The sequence below is a fragment of the Neovison vison genome, chromosome X, assembly GCF_020171115.1.
Source record: "Neovison vison isolate M4711 chromosome X, ASM_NN_V1, whole genome shotgun sequence".
NCBI lineage: Eukaryota > Metazoa > Chordata > Mammalia > Carnivora > Mustelidae > Neogale > Neogale vison.
The window spans coordinates 103191163-103210242 of record NC_058105.1 but is presented as its reverse complement, the minus strand read 5'-3'; the positions used below and the strand labels follow the sequence as shown (position 1 = coordinate 103210242).

The following is a 19080-nucleotide window of genomic DNA, read 5'->3' as shown; positions in this document are numbered from 1 at the left end:
TTAAAAGAAATTCTACTTGACTTTAGAGATACCCAGCCAATCAGCAAAAGGCCTTGGACAATGAATTTTTGTGACATAGTTATTGAAAATACTGTTATTAAAAATAACTCATCCTTATTATTACATTTTAATTTTTTGTACTTAATTTTATTTGATCCCTGGAACTACTAAAAATAGACAGGAAAAGATCATTATTACATCAGTTTTTTCCCATCTTGTTGAGTTGTCGTTGACATGTAACACTGTGTAAGTCTAAGGTAACTAACATATGATTTTATACATGTATGTATTGTGAAATGGTTAAAATAGTAAGGTTAGTTAACACCTCTGTCACCTCATGTAGTTACCAGTGTGTGCATGTGTGTGTGTGTACGTGTGGTGAGAACAATGAAGATTGACCATTTTTTGGATGCAAAGCCTGAGGCCCCCTGAAGATGAAGGATGACTTAAAGGCATACAATATGCATGGGAGTTGGGACTTCTCTCACATGTCCTGATTACAAAATCATTACCCACTTTTTAATTTCCTCATGTTGTTGAGAATCTGAAACTTTTATCATGGAAACATGTCTAGGATGTCTGGAATCATACCTAATAGAAAATGAAGGAAAAAAAATCCATTAAAAGATTATCTCAACCTGCTTAAATTTGCATGTAAACTATCCTTTGTACCATCATGTATTGTGGGACAAAAGAGAGGCTGAAATGATGAAATAAGCTTACCACTGAAGACCTGACTACTCTGGAAATTTAGACAATTGAAGTCACTAGTCATGGAGTCCAAAGGGAAAAAACTATGCTTGATTCCACACTAGTAAAGCCAGAAGCTCCCTAATTTATATCCCCTACTTGGCTGAGGATATCAGATGTGTTTGGGTTGGACAAGTTCAAGACTCTTGCTTGAGTAATTTTAAGGAATGTAACAAGGTCTGAATAGCAATTGGTTATTTAATAATCCTGCTTGCAGAGCCAACATAAGCTTGCCTCACTCTTAAGCACAGAATAGGACCGACTGCCTTACTCAGTGCTGGGAAGAGAAACCTGCATCTGCATATAAGCTTTAAAGTCAACCTGACGTGAAATCCTGAAATACATTTTGAAAATGAATGGATTAGTGATAAAATTAATGAGAAAACTAAAGTCTCCAGAATGAAATATTTTTGGCATGTGATCACCTGATACACTGCCCTTAGAAGTACTCTGCAGTTCGGTCTGCTGAAAACCTCTCAGCATAGCCACTCTTGCATCACGGGTATTATATTAACACCAAGCCAACTTGACTGTTTGTCTTTGTGTCACATCACGTTTCGACACTAACTTTTACTCCATTTCTCAGTCTCCGTCTCCACCACAATATGCCCCTTTACCGATTTGAAAGGGCTTCCCACTAAAACTACTACTAGCAACTGCCACTTCTGTACCTGACACTAACTCTAACCCACTCACCTAGAAAATGCTTGTCATCTTTAATAGGAGAGTCACTCATGCCCATGTCACACCATCCACACCGTGTGATGTCTAGCCTAGCCTGGGCTCCAACCCGCCACTTCCACATTCCATATAAAGAACAACACCTCGGACCGCATGTATATACTTCTGCATGGTCCAGAGTACTGAGTTAGAACCAGTGTCTTCCGATCAAAATTCCACCGGCATTCTTCAAAGAGCTGGAGCAAATAATCCAAAAATTTGTATGGAATCAGAAGAGACCCCGAATCGCTAAGGAAACGTTGAAAAACAAAAATAAAGCTGGCGGCATCACCTTACCTGATTTCAAGCTTTATTACAAAGCTGTGATCACCAAGACAGCATGGTACTGGCATAAAAACAGACACATAGACCAGTGGAACAGAGTAGAGAGCCCTGATATGGACCCTCAACTCTATGGTCAATTAATCTTCGACAAAACAGGAAAAAATATACAGTGGAAAAAAGACAGTCTCTTCAATAAATGGTGCTGGGAAAGCTGGACAGCTATATGTAGAAGAATGAAACTCGACCATTCTCTTACACCGTACACAAAGATCAACTCAAAATGGATAAAAGACCTCAACGTGAGACAGGAATCTATCAGAATCTTAGAGGAGAACATAGGCAGTAATCTCTTCGATATCAGCCACAGCAACTTCTTTCAAGATACGTCTCCAAAGGCAAAGGAAACAAAAGCGAAAATAGACTTCTGGGACTTCATCAAAATCAAAAGCTTCTGCACAGCAAAGGAAACAGTCAACAAAACAAAGAGGCAACCCACGGAATGGGAGAAGATATTTGCAAATGACAGTACAGACAAAAGGTTGATATCCAGGATCTATAATGAACTCCTCAAACTCAACCCACACGAAACAGACAAACACATCAAAAAATGGGCAGAAGATATGAACAGACACTTCTCCAATCAAGAAATACAAATGGCTATCAGACACATGAAAAAATGCTCATCATCATTAGCCCTCAGGGAGATTCAAATTAAAACCACATTGAGATATCACCTTACACCAGTTAGAATGGCCAAAATTAACAAAACAGGAAACAACATGTGTTGGAGAGGATGTGGAGAAAGGGGAACCCTCTTACACTGTTGGTGGGAATGCAAGTTGGTGCAGCCTCTTTGGAGAACAGTGTGGAGATTCCTCAAGAAATTAAAAATAGAGCTTCCCTACGACCCTGCAATTGCACTCCTGGGTATTTACCCCAAAGATACAGATGTCGTGAAAAGAAGGGCCATCTGTACCCCAATGTTTATAGCAGCAATGGCCACAGTCGCCAAACTATGGAAAGAACCAAGATGCCCTTCAACGGATGAATGGATAAGGAAGATGTGGTCCATATACACTATGGAGTATTATGCCTCCATCAGAAAGGACGAATATCCAACTTTTGTAGCAACATGGACGGGACTGGAAGAGATTATGCTGAGTGAAATCAGTCAAGCAGAGAGAGTCAATTATCATATGGTTTCACTCATTTGTGGAGCATAACCAATAGCATGGAGGACAAGGGGCGTTAGAGAGGAGTAGGGAATTTGGGTAAATTGGAAGGGGAGGTGAACCATGAGAGACTATGGACTCTGAAAAACAGTCTGAGGGGTTTGAAGTGGCGGGGGGGTGGGAGGTTGGGGTACCAGGTGGTGGGTATTATAGAGGGCACAGCTTGCATGGAGCACTGGGTGTGGTGAAAAAATAATGAATACTGTTTTTCTGAAAATAAATAAATTGGGGAAAAAAAAAAAAAAAAAACCAGTGTCTTCTTCAAATATGTCTGTTCTCTTTGCTAGTGAAACGGCAAACAATGTAGAGATTGAGCCTCAGTAAATTACTATTTACCCAACATCAACCAACCCCGACTCTTCTCATTAATGCATGCACCAAATATGGAGATTAAGCTAAGACAATGTGCTTGGCAAGATGCTTGTTATACTATATATAGTGATAATCAAAGCTGCTAGAGGTTGAGTGAGGAAAGCCCTGCAGGCAGACACAATAGCAAAAATAAGCCTGGCATTTGAGAAATGACAGCAGGTCAGTGTGGCCGAAGTACAGCAAGAACACAGAGGAGGAGGAGGAGGAGGAGGAGAAGGAGGAGGAATACTCTTAAATCAGGTAGGAACACAACCTGGTTTACATTTTTAAAAGATCACTGTGGATGCATTTGGTGAATGGAGCAGAAGGGGTCAAAAGCACAAGTGGCAGAGACAAGGTGGGGGGGTGTACTGCCATGTTCAGGGGTAACTTAGGATAAGATAAAATCAAAAGATATGGATGACGTCATCTACTTTCTCTGCTGTTCCATGAGTCTTTTATTCATGCATTGTGACAATCTGGCATGTTTCCTAGAGCAGATCTTCTAAACCTTCCCACTGCTTTTCAGGTTCACAAACTGTTTCCTTCTTCTCCACCTCCTGTTCTATCTTGATGGAAGATTGTTCTTTAGCTACTAAACACAGCACAGTCATCCAGTGTGAGCTCCCTCATGCTCCCTCCTTCTATCATCTCCACTGCCCTTGCCCTAATTTTTAAGGCTGTGAAATAATCCATCTCTAACACTCTGTGTTAATTTGGATTCTCCCCAAACAGACACGAAGGCGAGTTAGTTTTTCTTTCTGATTTCAGAAAGTACATATGGGAGGGTGGAGAAAATGAGATTTAGGAAAAGGGAGGAGGCAGGAAAGGATGTTTTAATTAGCACATCAGTAATGGAAGTCAGGGGTTCAATCCTGTTGGTGACCCTCTGAGAAGCAGTGTGGAACATGCCTCAGAATAGTCCCGCCAAAGGAAGAGGAGGCTGGGGTGCCTTTCCAAGGACTCCCATCCCCTAGTAGTTAAAGCTTGTTTCTAGTGACATCACCCCCCTCTCGCAATATTTCTGGCTCACTCCTGTTTGCAGCAGAGCAAGCTCCCAAGAGACAGAAGCAACCAAGCAAGAGACAGAGCGACCAAGCAAGAGACAGAAACTCTGGAGATGGTGAGCCAAGAACTACAATGAACTCAGGTTGGGAAGGAAACATGGAGCCCAGTTCTAGCATACTCTATACCTGCCCCACTCCACCGCCCCCACCCCCACCTCTATCGATAAGACCTTGTTTATTTCTTTCCTCTACTGAAGCATTCCTTAAAGGAATTACTGCTATGAGCTATATAAGGGACCTTATAAATCATCTGATCCAATCCCCTTAATTGAAGATTTGAAAATTAAACCCCCAAACTATCCAGTTAATTTTGGGGATACTATTTGCAAACCTTTGCTCATCCTATAAAATATATATTGTGTTTTATATATATTTTATAGTGTTTTATATTATTTTTGGTTGCTCAATAGTATGAACATCCATTCTAATACGTTGATATCTCATTGCCTTCTGTCAACATGTACTACCTCCTACTGGTTCACAAACGTTCAAGTCTCAGCTACTATCTGTTGAGTTTTATAATCTCTATTCAATACTTAATTGAAAAAAAATATTGCAGACTTGTAAGGACAAGCTAATTGGAAAGATCTGAAGCACAAAAGCTATTATGTCCCAAATCCTCCCTACAGAATATTTTTATTTGTGCTATATATGGCCTTGACTAGAGGTATTGTTTGTATTGTTGTCTTGTGGTTGTTTTTTTTAAACCAACAGAAATATTTTCAGGGTCCTGGAAACCTCCAAGGTAAGTGTTTAAAAACTCTGCTTGCAGGAGTCTGTCAGTATTTTGGTAAACAGTATCTGAAGCATGACTATAGTTTATTTGAACAGCAGGCTAGTTCACATAGAAATTGTTTTTATTCATTGGAATGGCTTCACATGTGGTATACTTTATTTTTAATTTGGTTTAGTTTATGATTAATAATCACGATTCTAAAGGTGGTTAAATAACATATTCTGTTGCATAAATGATACTCTTTACAAAAAGGGGCACATGTAATATATATACTTTTAACTTAATTCACACTGTAATTGTTTGTATCAAAAAACATTAGATCAAATAATCTACTACAACTAGCCATGATGCTTCATTTCATTATATGTAATTATATGGCAAGATTTTTCCTCCCTGATCTTCTTCCAAAGGGCTTTATTTAGACACCACTGATGTTCATTTTTATTGGAGAGAGTTTCATCTAGATTTCTGATAATATTGTGAGGATGTCGTACCTCCTACTCAATATTCTCTTAACTTTCAAAAAAAAAATCTCTTTTTTGAGAATCTTTCAATTTTCCAAAGAAAAAAAGAAAAAAGAAAAGCAAGGGAAAAGAAAAAAGAAAAATGCCTTTAACATATTGTATTTTTAAGAGACTTGAGTTTCAAGGAACTTTTCTCTGGGTCCATGCTCAATCTTTGCTTGAGTCTTGAACATGGAGTCAAGTGAGGCAGAGCCATTTTTTCTGCTTTTGGCAATTTCCAAGCTGCCTAAGAAAGCATACACAAGGTGGGGACCTCATTCCAACCCTTTCCTTCCTCTTCCTTACCTTCTCTTAGCCATTTTACCAACACCTTTCCTAAAACAGAGAGGCTTCAGTTTTGTGTGGCTGGGGAAAAAAATCCACCTACTTCAGGTTTTCCCTTATTCCCATTTCCATTTCAATTTCAGGTGCTGGCTAAAATCAAATGCACTGTGGGGTAAGTATGCGTGTGTGTGTGTGTGAGCGCGCACGCATGTGTCTGTCTGAAGAGATATGATTTTGGCTTGACCATGAGGAATCTGGAAACTGAAAAGGTGATCAGGTGATTGTATCCTGAAGACTCAAATGAGTTTGTCAAAGAAGTCTAGTATTAATAAGAAAAACAAAACAAAACAAAAAAACCCTCCCATGCTTTTTGTTCTTACATTTGGTTAATGATCTAATAGCTATCAGAATAAAATGTCATAGATATTATTCATTTTCTAAAATAAACGGCATTAAAAATTAAGTTAAATACCCCTTTCTTTCTTTCCCTGGGCAATTTTGCCTGTAGGATTCATTTGTAGAGCTAGTTTATTGAATGTCTGCTACATTCCAGGCAGGATTAAGTACTAAGGATTCCAAGATGGAAGACAAGGGATATGAGAGCCCTGATAGAGTGTTAGTGTTTTTTTTTTTTTCAAAGTTATACTCCAAAACGCCATTAAAGATGGTTTTATTTTCATAATAAAGCCATAATATATCACCATAAATATTATCTATTTTAGTAATTATCAGTTGCCTTAATCATGAATGGAGAAGTGAAAAGTAATAAATTGAGAAATGAGTCAGGCCACAATAAATCTCTTGCTATATTATTTGAACATTAGAAATATGGCACATTGCCTTTTAAGCATCACCCTCTTTCATCAACTTGGAGTAGTAATAGAATTAAAATAACATGAAAATGCCATCATAGCTCTGATGATTTCTGAAACCTGTATAGGTAGTCTGTGATAGGTAAGACTAGGCAAAAAGAACATCCTATAAAACTGAAATAAATGACAGTATCTATTTTCTTGATGCATTTTATCAAAAAAATTGAGAGAATGAGTGTTATAAACATTTCTACTTCCTTAAAGGCCTTGTAGTCCCAACTCTAAGTTACCAACATCTAAATTCCCATAAAAGTCAATTATCCATATTATGCATTGAATCTAAATGTTGCACCCCATTAGAACATATCAAAGCTTAAATCTTACTGAACGAAATGGACCATAACGAATGAACATGTAACTTAAAACAAGAATGAAGATGACAATTTTTTAATGCTTCAATTCAGTTATTAGCTTCTTAAATGATGTATTTTAATTTTTTCTTAGGCATTATAATTAAGTAAAATACCCAATCCTGTCAGGGTTTAAGTTTGTAAACTATAGTTTCAGTAAAGCGAGTTGGAAAACATTTTATTTTTACTGACCTACAAGGGGAGACTTGATGTATAGTATAAACTCAAGTGCTTAGAAGACATGGATCATGTTTTCATTTTGTTAAAAGTATCACAGAGTGAATCCTTACTGAGAGAGGTAGCTCTCGGGGAATGAGAATCAAAAGAGTAATTAAAAAGGAATTCTTTATATTACATATTTGAGAACTGCTGACCAACTGTTTACTTTAGCGATGTTATTGCTAATTTCTATGGAACAATAATGTCCCAAGTAGATATTTGATATTTTAATATGTTAATCATTGATGGAACAAATGTCTCAATTTTGTGTGGGCAGTGTGTTTATTTTTTTGTGCAGTGGAAAACTTCTCTATGCAGTGTGTAAAGAGCACCCAGGTAACCAACCAGACAAAGGGAAAGAAAGTAAGTGTTGTTTCTAATAATGAATATCAGCCAAATTCTGTTTCTCCCTCCATTCACTCAACCAGACGTTTATTGAACCCACACCATTTACCTTACACAAAAATGTCAATCCGTTGACTATTTTTTGAGCTCCTACTATATGCAATGCATTGCTTAATTTCCTGTCTTTTGTCCTTTTATCAAAAATATAAACTTTCAGAGAGCCAAACCTTTTCTTAACCCTTTATCTCGCACCCAAGTGAGATATGCTCGTCACCCTTGGTGACCCATAAATCTCCCAATTCCCTCTACCTAGAATGTCCTCCAACTAGATAAATCCTCAGGAGCCATAGTCTTATTCCACTTGAATCTTGGCGAGTCTGATTCATAAATAAGAATCTCCTCATCTTGGCAGTGCTTCTCAAAGTGTGGTCCCTACACCAGCAGCATCAGCATCTCTGTAGAGAAACATTTTAGAAATGCAAACTCTTGGGCCACCCCTCAGAAGGACCAGAAACTCCTGGTGAGGCCCAACAAGCTGTATTTCAACAGGCTCTGCAGGGGATTCTGATGCCCTCCTAAGGCAGGAAGAGCCCCTGCTCTTATCTATACCTAGTTCCAGAGTTTTTCTGAAGATCAAAGGAGAAAAATTACGTCGTGGGGTTTTGAAGGAAACAAATAAATAAATCAAGGACTATGTAAGCATAATTTATTAAATAGGTCAAGGATTGTTTTTAACTTATTTTTCTGTTTCTCTATTTCGTCCTTAGTTTGTACATGCATTTAAAGATAATCTCAGCAATGTCAGCAAGCTTGGTCGCATAGTTCAAGCAGTGAGGGTTCAATAAATAGGTCGGTAAACATTGCAAATCAACACAGCTTTTGATGAAATGTCAAGCAAGACAGAGCTTAGCTATATTCGGCTCAGCTTGAATTCATAAACCATTAACTGGCCTCTGTACTTCCAGGACAATCTGTCTGATGAATAAAACACAAACAGAAAAATAATAATAAAAAAAAACCTCTTTAAAAAGAGAGAACTAAAAGGGAACGTTTAAGTGGAAATGGCACCAGGTAGTTCAGAGCAAATGAGAGAGAAGTCTTGTGAAAGTTGGTAAGTTTTCTTACAAATCAAGTTACGGGACAGCGTGGGATCAAAATATACTTTTTAACTTTGGATTCTTTTCCTGATATATATTCATAATTTTAATAAGGCTTTTTTAATCCTACTCTTTTAGCTCTGCCCTGCCCCCCAAAGTAGACATCTTCCTACAGAAAAACTTGTCAGAAGAGATAGGAATTTTAACAAAATTGCTGTAATTCAGGAATTAGTGTACTTTTAATATACAGTTTGTACATAGTGATAACAAATCTTTCCTGATTTAGAATTTTAGGATCTCTTATTAAAATTAAAAAAAAAAAACCACAGGTAACATGGCTAATCATAACTCCTTTTTACCTAACTTAAAAGCTAGCATTTAGCAGTAATTGTTGAACCTTTGAAATCATTCTTAAATATTTCAAGCAATTAGGCAGCCAGGAATTATTGTTTACCACTGGCAGCCCACTTTACTTCCTAATAAGCTATGAATATCTGATCATGCCTAAATCACTCTTCACAACAATCTTCACAACAATATTATTTTCCTTTTCGTTGACAAAAAACATTCTTGAAGCTATATATATAGTTTCAAGAATATATATATATATATACACACACACACATATATATATATATATCTCACATAGGTGTTTCTATTGCTAAGACATAAATTCTTCACATTAGTTTTCTATTGAGCTCATGGATTTAGTTTAGGTCCTGAGAAACTGAATTTGAAGGAGAAATAGTATTGTTTTTTGAGTAAGGTCTGGATCATTACATTTTTTTCCTTGTCACTTCATATCAGAAGTAACTAAATTCCTAAAGAGCAGGTTCATAAAAGCCATAACCCAAAAAGAAGAATCTGGGCTCCTCATTATTTCAGTGCTTTGCATTATCGTATAGGGCTAATATCAAACCCCTTCCCCTCCCTTTCTCACAACAAAAGTCCCAAATTAACTTTTAGAGAAAGCCATATGGAAGAGGAGGGATCCAAATTTACCCTAGAGGCTGCAAACTGACCAGAGGAGTCACCTCTGGGGAAGCCTGCTTCCAATTGCTTGTGGCATTTATCCTTCTTCTGAAAGGCTGTAGCATTTATCTGCAGCTTTTACTCACCAGATGAGACCTCAGACATTTCAAATTCTGCGGTGGCTTGCTACACCTTCATAGGAAAGCTTTTTGCTGATTTCCCTGTTGGTACTTTTCTCTTACACATTCTATGGGGTCTGAGAAACCTGGAGGTAGAGTCATAGCCAAGCACAGATAAAGCAGGTACATAATCTCTGCCCAGCTTCACAAAAGCAGACAAACGCACAATCTTTTTCCACCTGTTTCTTCCACTCCGGTTGCTGTACAAAGTGAGGTGATCTTTACAGATTCACAGGGAGCGTTTTGCAAACACTCCCCTCTCACAGCAATGGTTTCTTCCCTCACAGGCTCAATCTACCTGATTATGTTCCCTTCTAATCAGTAACCTCAGTTTCTGTAGTAATAACTGTGCTGGCTGCTTTATATAGGCTTTCTCGGAGACTGAGGCAGAAACCATAAAGGAGAATTAAAGGAGCTGATTATTATGAGGACACCTGTATTTTTGTCTAGTCTTCATGTGAACTCGGCAGCGTGCTCATTTATGCAAACATGTTATGAAAGAGAGCAAAAAGGAGGGCACGGAAAGAAGAGCCTGGACCTGTAAAGTTGTGCACCTGTGAGATGCTAGGAGGGGAGAGAGCAAGTCCAGTAATGTCCTGTGGTGCTCGAAACACATTTGAACTTCCTATGAAAATATCAAAATAGAAGTGCTTGACATCCAAATACCTCCCTCCAAAGCTACTTTGAAAAATCAATTATCAAATCTGAAACAGACTGACATGAAACCCAAGGCATGATGCAGAAGTTAATTCCTAAAGCAAATGGAGATTACTGAAGATTGAAGCAAAAATCCATGCATGTAAACCCTGATTTTTTAAATAAAAGAAAAAATATCAGTAACTTACTTGAGATTATATTTGAAGTTCCACCTTGAATTCTTCTCTTTGCAAGTACAGAATTGTGCCAGCCTTGTGTAATGACTGTTTACCCAGAGCGAAAGATTGAAGTGGATTTTCAGATTAAAAATAAAACTCTTAAGTATGTCAATCCCCATCTGATCAAAGCACATAAACTAATTTTTTTCAAGTACTTCATTAACAATATACCCAAGAAAAGCTGCATTTCTCTCAGTTTTCTTTAAAGAGGAAGTTGTTAAAAATGTTTGAAATCCATGTAAAGAGACCCAGAAAAATAGGGCTGCTTCTATTTCATCTAGTAGACTTAGGGCCGGACTCAAGGACTGGCAAATGGTAAGCGCTTAATATGTGTTTATTTAAAGTGAGCAAAATCCTATGACATAAAGGGTGATTGTCATTGCCACTTATATTTTCAATAGCCAAGTTCTGCTCTTACCTTGTTTTTAAATAGGCCACCATCTCCCAGAGCCTCAAAAGATATTAAATGCTACTCTTTTCTTTCCTACAAAATATTCCTCAATTACAACCATGTGCTACGATGGAAGTAAGTTACAATGTGAGTGATTGTTTTTTCCTTGCTCCTTTTTTCTACTCTCAATTTCCAGATGTGGAAATTTCATTTGGAGAGAACAGGAGGTGTTGGTGGGGAAAACTCATTAATCGTACCGTATCCCCTTGCCTACAAAGAATACAGCATCCAAATTACAGAACTAAAGAAACCTCGTAGAATGAGTATATAATTAGCAGTGCTGCTAAGTGAATGGAAATGGAGGTTGCCTAACTTAATTAACTGTAATCATTACTCACTGTCGTCCTGCTTAGAAAGATTAGTTGAGGGTATTTCTTCTGCGGTACCCCATTAGACATTTCTACTTCCATCTTAATATGAAAACGATTATGCTACAAAGACAGCACTGTCATTCCCTTTCAATCAGATATAAACTTTACCGAATAAGCTTGTTCCATGTCTTAGTTCGGGGAGAGGAACGAGAACAATGAGAAAATATTTTGTGGGATGAAAGCTTGAGAAATTAAGAAAACGTAGATAATTATAAAAGTGAGTGGCTTGAAGAAAAAATTAAAAGGAAACCTATAGAGTAAGTTCTATAAAGAAACTAGCTCTTGGCCAAGGAAGGGGCAATAACAGATGATGATCAAAAAGAGAAAATAAAAGTCAACACAGTATAAATAGGTGACCCTATATGGTTTTGTTGGTCACAAATGCACAACAATGCAGGGTATCCAAAGGCACTTCAAGGACACTGGCTAAGGACTGCTTTCCTATAATTTATTTATTTTTTTAGGGGACAATATTTGCATCTAGGAAGCATTTATTCTTTTGAATTAATGAAAATCATCTTGCGTGCACACATACAAAGGACCTTCTCATGAGCACAAGAATAGGATCGCCTGCGACTGCAGCATTGACAGCGTTTTGCTTCATTTGGCTTCTGTCCACCAGCGATAAGAAAGTTCACAGCAACTCTGACTTTGTTTTCTAGGTCCATTTCCCTGTTCCACAAATTAAACCGAGTCCACTACTGCATTTCAAGAATCTCTCCAAGAAGTCTGCAATGTTAACGGGGTTATCATTATGCCCATTTCGCAGGCAAAGAGACTGGGACTTGGAGAGGTTTCACAGTCAACTTGCTAATAACAAATGGCTAAAAACCCAGCTCTGCCTGACTCCCTTTTTGAGTATGTCTCAAAAAGGTCATGTGCATAAACATTCATCTGGGCACCTTGGTAAATGGTGGCTACTGAGTCAGTATTTGTAGGTAAGACCTGAGAATCTGCATTTTTAACAGGCTCTCATTTGTTGCTGCTGCTGCTGCTGCTGCTGGCTTTTGAACTGTCAGCACATTGGGTAGTAAGGCCTTAGAGAGTGTCTCTCTCCTCTGATATGAGAACCACCTGGGGATCTTCCAACCTTCCCCATGCCCAAGCTGCACTTCATCTCAAAAGAAGAATCTCTACATGTGAAACTCCAGTGATTCTAATGTGCAGCCAAGTTTGGGAATTTTTGTTCTCTTAACAGGTGTGCATCAGAACCAAGTGAAGAGATAGTACAGAACACAGAAGCCCAAGTTCATTTAAGTAAGGATAAGACTTGGGCCTTTGCATGTTTAAGTACCTCCCCAGGTGATTCTGCTATCTAATCAAGTTAGAGAACCACTCCCTTTCAAATCAATCAGCTGTGTGCTGTCATGAACATTTTCAACTTTGATGAGACTACTTCCCGGCTAAACATCCCAGAGTTTCTCAAAGCACAATATCCCCATATTACACAAACACAGACACACAGACACACAAACACACACAGACAGAGAGACAGACAGACAGACACACACACTCTTTTGTGGTGATCAGTGTCCTCATTATATAGTCATGCTTTTTTTTTTTTTTGCTTATTATAGTCAGGTGCACATTAAATCTATTACTCTGTCAGTACTTCGGTGGAAAGCATATCTAAGTTATAGGACATTAGCTTTATACCCAGGGTAGCTATATAATTAAAGGTAATCGATTTTGAAAAAGGATATGGTAGTAAGTTCAAATGAATACAAAGAAATGATCCCTGAGCTCAATAACAGAAGCACAATGTATCACCCTATAGTTAAAGCCCACTTCATAAATGATCCTCAGCTCTTCTTCGAGGGCCTGTGAAGATGAGGGTCATTTTGACTAGTGACACATTTTGTCTTCAGGGGAGATTTAGCATGAGTGCTGTCAGATTATATCTCGTTAAATATTTTTGTTGGCAGTGAAGGGAAAATGTGAGCATTATTAGAAATGTAATTAGTGGAGTATAAATTTTACTTCCTTACAGCTCCTAAGAGCACATAGTTATAATAAAATTCTACTGAATATTTCCCTTACCATTAATTCAGAATACCAAGCTATTAGTTTCAGTGAGGGTGGCCAGGGCCATTGGTTAGAGCTCTTGGTATGGTGTCCTACAGAAGGGTGCTCCCAAGAGGAAGATGGATAAGGGCTAAAATCTGTACCTTTCCTCCATTCACCCATCCTTGTGAACCTGGCATAGGTCAGAGTAGGCTTTCTTAAATAACTGGTTCTCCTCTGGGTTGGGAGGCGGGGCTCCTTTGTCTAATTTTCAGAGCACCATAGAAGCTAGCAGCAGCTTTGTGGATGGCACAGTGCAATGGAAAATGGTTGGGGCTGCTGTTGAAAGGCACTGGGAACTAACTGTATAAGCTAAGGCAACTTATTTAAACTTTAAGCATCACGAGGCCTTCCACCTGAACAAGAACGTGGCAACATGCCCAGAGAGATTAAGAGCTCAGGCTCTATAGCGAAAGAAGATCAACTAATGCTTGAATTCCAATTGTGCTTATGTCCTAGCTGTGTAAACTGGACATGTCACTTAAGGGATGATTTCATTATCTGTAAAATGGGCACGATATTAGTTCTAGCTTCCTAAGGGTATTGTTTGGACCAACTGCAAGGTGTTTAGCACAGCTCCTGATGCAGAGTTAGTGCTAAATAAATAGTAGCTACTGTTTATCAACAATAATAACATGATAACTCACATTTCCAAGGCTTTGGAGGAAATTAAATCAAATGATACATACAAAATAAGACTCTGAACTGAAAAACACTAATCCTGTTAGAGATGAGGTTTCTTCCTTTTAGTAATGTATTTTTTCTGTATCTTAATTTAATCGAATTTTTTAAAAGATTTTAAAATTTTATTTATTTGTCAGAGAGAGGAGAGAGAGAGAGAGAGAGAGAGAGCACAAGCAGGGGGAGTGGTAGACAGAGAAACAGGCATCCTGCTGAGCAGGGATTCCAGCATGGGACTTGATACCAGGACCCTGGGATCATGACCTGAGTCGAAGGTGGATGCTCAACCACCTGAGCCACCCAGACAGCCCTCCATATCTTAATTTTAAGGAAATAGTAGTAGAAAGTAAGCAAGAAATACAGCTGTCAAGGATCTGGCCACAATAACTGTTCTGAGAGGTGATGCCACTATTGAGAGCTGGAGGCAAACCTAATGCCTGAACATGGTAGTAAGAACCTAAATATACAGTACATCAGGGAATAGTGTGGACTCTGAACCCATGGGTCTAAAACTAGAACTCTAGTAACCTGGCAATGGGTTGAATAAATTGGAAGTAATCCCATTAAATGTTTGTCTCTGGAGTTATTATTCCCAATAATCACATTTTTAAAACTCCCACCTTGAAAATCATGTTTCCTGAAGTTGCCTCCAAGTAGTAGTAAGATACCCATCTCCTATTACAAAAAGAAAAATGAGACTAGCCTGTAAACACATTACCCAACACAGTACCTGAAAGTGCAGGCTGGGAGGCATTATAGCTCAACGGTAGTCAATTTAAAATAAGAGGTTATAGAGCTTTCTCTCCAAGTGTAAAGGATCCCAGCTATAATTGTTCCGCAGTAACCTTGGAAAGGTATACTTTTATTCAAACTGTGCTGCGATTTCGCCTTATCTCCTAGGGAAGGACTCTAGTTTTGGTCATCAAGTTCATGGAAAGCCAAGTCCTTTCCAGCTCTTCCAGCCAGCTTTTTTACAATGTCTGTAATCACATCACTGTGGCGAGCAAATGTGTCTGTGTTTACTTAAGATTTTAAGCCCAATTCTTCATGGCCCATTTATTTCTTAGTATTGTTCTTTTCCTTTGACTCTGTCTTTCCCATGGAGTTATACCAAGTCTGAAGAAAAATGAAGGTAACAGTGTGCTTCGTATACAGGAGTTTTTGCTTTTATAAGTCCAGGAGGATAAAAACTGATCTGTTTTTTTGTTGTGGATGATCAGTGATAATTTTCACATCTAATGACCAAAAAATCATTTTATGCTTGGAACTGTATATAAAGAAAATTTGCAGAGAAATCTCACCACGTGGAACATCTCCAAATATTAAGTTTTCATATAAACGTGAACATCTGCAAGAACTTGAGCCAACTTGGGAGCTATTATTTCAGTCAGCCTCCTTCATCAAACAGAGCTCAGATCGACCTTCCCTTACCTTTAAGCTTTTCTCAATGAACTGAGTAATGGAATCTTGAGGGACACCTTTAAACCCAGCAGTAGAAGCAAAAGCCTTCCCCACTGATAAGCAAAAGGATATTTCTGGCAACAAAACCCATCAACTATAGGAGGTATATATCTAACTCAGTCAGCCTTCAATTAAATGCTAGTCAGAAACCCCTGAAGGCAACACCAAGGGCTTAGAGCAAAATAAAAAGACCACAGACATACTGTGGATGATCCAGTCTCCGAAAATGGTGTGCATTCCAATTGGCCCTGAGAGTATTTGGAAATTTCCTACATTCGAAACCTCAATTCTTCTAAGTCCTGGGAAAAACCATTTAGTAAACCCATTAATTTATAACTGAAACTGTTAGCCAACAGAAATCATGCTTCTACTTATGATCGACATTTGGTAATGACATGTATTACACCACCTATAAAAGAACATTGTAATATATCCTCTTTAACATCATAAAATCCTTAGAAATGATAAAATCAATCCAGTTAAGTAGGTATAGCCCTGGTCTTTACAAATACCCACAGGTCAATAATGCTGTCAAATACATCTTCTTAAAGCACCAAGTTCCTCATATTACCTGCCCTGATTTTTATAACCATAACTCTTAACAGGACTTTTTCATCCATTGTCAAAATTTTATCACCTGCCATTCATTCCTCAACAAACCATTCTGCCTTCTACTTAAATACACTGCTTTACAAGGCTGTCCTTTCATTCAATTGGAAAATGTTTAGGAATAGAAATACTGGTTTTATAGTTTCCTGCTCCATTTGGCCTCCTAGCATTTTTCCTGGAACATAGCGATTGCATAGCAAATACTTACTGTGTGTTTCACATTGATACATACACCAGCAGTGTCCAGCACCTGCTTATTTAAATAAATATTAAAGTCACCCAAAACTGGTACACCCTTTTTTTTTGTAAAATACATTAGATCATTGCCATAGTGAATAATAGGAAGCAAACTAAACTCCACCAAGTATGAGTTAAAATAATTCCAGTACATCCAGTTGACAGATTTATAGGCAGCCAATAAAAACCCTCTTCTTACAGAATATTTAAAAACATTAGAAAAAAAATGTATTATATTAAGCAAAATAAAGCAAGTTAATAGAACTGGTTATATGTGAACTAAAAAGGTATTATTTCATGGTGGTTAAAAACCCAGGCTCTGAATCAAGCAAGATGGTTGAGGAGGAGGAGACCTAATATCATCTGCTTCCAGGAGTTCAGCTAGGTAGTTCTCAAACCTTTCTGAACACCTACAAACTCAACAGGAGATGGAAGAGAAGAAGAGTAGCAAATCTAGGAACAGAAAATCGACCACTTTCTGGAAGGTAGGACATACAAAGTGAATTCAAGGCAATATACGAGAAGAGAGACCTTGGTGGGAGAGGCTGACTCCCAGCAAGTGGCGGAGCAGTGGAGCACAAAATTGGAACTTTTAGAAGTCTGCTCCACTGAGGGATGTTCCTCCAGAGGCTAAGCGGGAGTGGAGCCCTCACAGGAACAGTGTGGTCTCTGGCCCCGTGGGGTCACAGAAAGATTGGGGGTGTCTGAGGGTGGCAGAGCTCCCAGGTATTGGAGCGCGGAAGTTGGCTACTGAGATGGAGCCAAGGAGAGGGCTCTCAGCTCGGGCTTACCTTAAAAATGATGCTAGGCACACTTGGGCCACTGCTTTTGGAGTGGCAGATCCAGAGAGAACCCCTCCTTCCTCCTCTGGGAGGAGTGGGGGGGCAGTGTGAATCTTCTGGGTTTGGAGACTCCAAATGGGGCTGTGTGCCAGAGATAGAAATCCTTGGTCAATGTTCTGGGTGAGCACGGAGTGTGGTCAGAGACCAGGGAGATGGGAGGGATTGACTGCTTATCTCCCAGGGGACACTGAGGAATGGGGCCCAGAGCTCTCAGCTTCTTCAGGCTGGAGATTAGGAGGCCACCACTTTTATTCTCCTCCTCCAAAGCTGTACAAAAAGTGTTCAGGGAACAAAAGCTATGAGAGCAAACCCTAGCAGATTACTTAGCCCGGCCCCTGGCAAGTGCGGTAGAATTCTACCTCGGGCAAAGACATTTGAGAATCATGGCAATAAGCCCCTCCCCCAGAAAATTAGCAAAAACAGTAATAGTAGGAAATTTTAACAGTCCCCTCACTGTAATGGACAGATCATCTAAGCAAAAGATCAACAAGGGAATAAAGGCTTTAAATAGCACACTGGACCAGATGGACATCACAGATATATTCAGAACATTCCATCCCAAAGCAACAAAATACACATTCTTCTCTAGTGCACATGGAACATTCTCCAGAATACATCACATCCTGGGTCACAAATCAGGTCTCTACTGGTACAAAAAGATTGGGATCATTCCCTCCATATTTTCAGACTACAATGCTTTGAAACTAGAACTCATTTACAATTGCACCCAAAATCATAGGATACCTAAGAATAAACCTAACCAAAGACACAAAGAATCTGTACTTAGAAAACTATATAACAGTGATGAAAGAAATTGAGGAAGACACAAAGAAATAGAGAAACATTTCATGCTCATGTATTGGAAGAACAAATATTGTAAAAATGTCTTTGCTACCTAAAGCAATCTACACATTTAATGCAATCCCTATCAAAATACCATCAACTTTTTTCAAAGAAATGGAACAAATAATTCTAAAATTTATATGGAACTAGAAAAGACACCGAAGAGAAGAATGTTGAAAAAGATAACCAAAATTGGTGACATCACAATGCTGGACTTTAAGCTCTATTACAAAGCTGTCATCATCAAGACAGTATGGTACTGGCACAAAAACAGACACATAGATCCATGGAACAGAATAGAGCAGTCAGAAATGGACTCTCAACAATATGGTCAATTTATTCAAAAAAGGAAAGGATGGCCAATGGAAAAAAGACAGTCCCTTCAACAAATGATGTTGGGAAAATTGGACAGCCATATGCAGAAGAATGAAACTGGACCATTTCCTTACACCACACATAAAAATAGACAGGAATCCATCAAAATCCTAGAGTAGAACACAGACAGCAATCTCTTTGAGCTTTGCCTTAGCAACTTCTTGATAGACATGTCTCCAAAGGCAAGGGAAACAAGCCAAAAATGAACTATTAGTACTTTATCAAGATGAAATGCTTTTGTACAGCAAAGGAAACAGTCTACAAAACCAAAAGATAACTGACAGAATGGGGGGAGATATTTGCAAATG

At 38.5% G+C, this 19080-nt stretch overlaps 1 protein-coding gene across 7 annotated transcripts in view; it reads right to left on the bottom strand.

Annotated features, from left to right (window-relative positions):
• Positions 1-9987, bottom strand: part of DMD (dystrophin) — a 1990807-nt gene extending 1980820 nt beyond the window's left edge. For 3 of the 7 annotated variants that reach the window (XM_044235633.1, XM_044235637.1, XM_044235636.1), the window contains exon 1: positions 9931-9981. In XM_044235633.1, the coding sequence (XP_044091568.1) occupies positions 9931-9949 (19 nt within the window). In that variant the 5' untranslated portion in view covers positions 9950-9981. Of the gene's footprint in view, positions 1-9930 lie in introns of all 7 variants that reach the window. The other 4 variants (XM_044235634.1, XM_044235635.1, XM_044235639.1 and 1 more) reach the window with 3 other exon arrangements.
• Positions 9988-19080: the final 9093 nt, after the last annotated feature.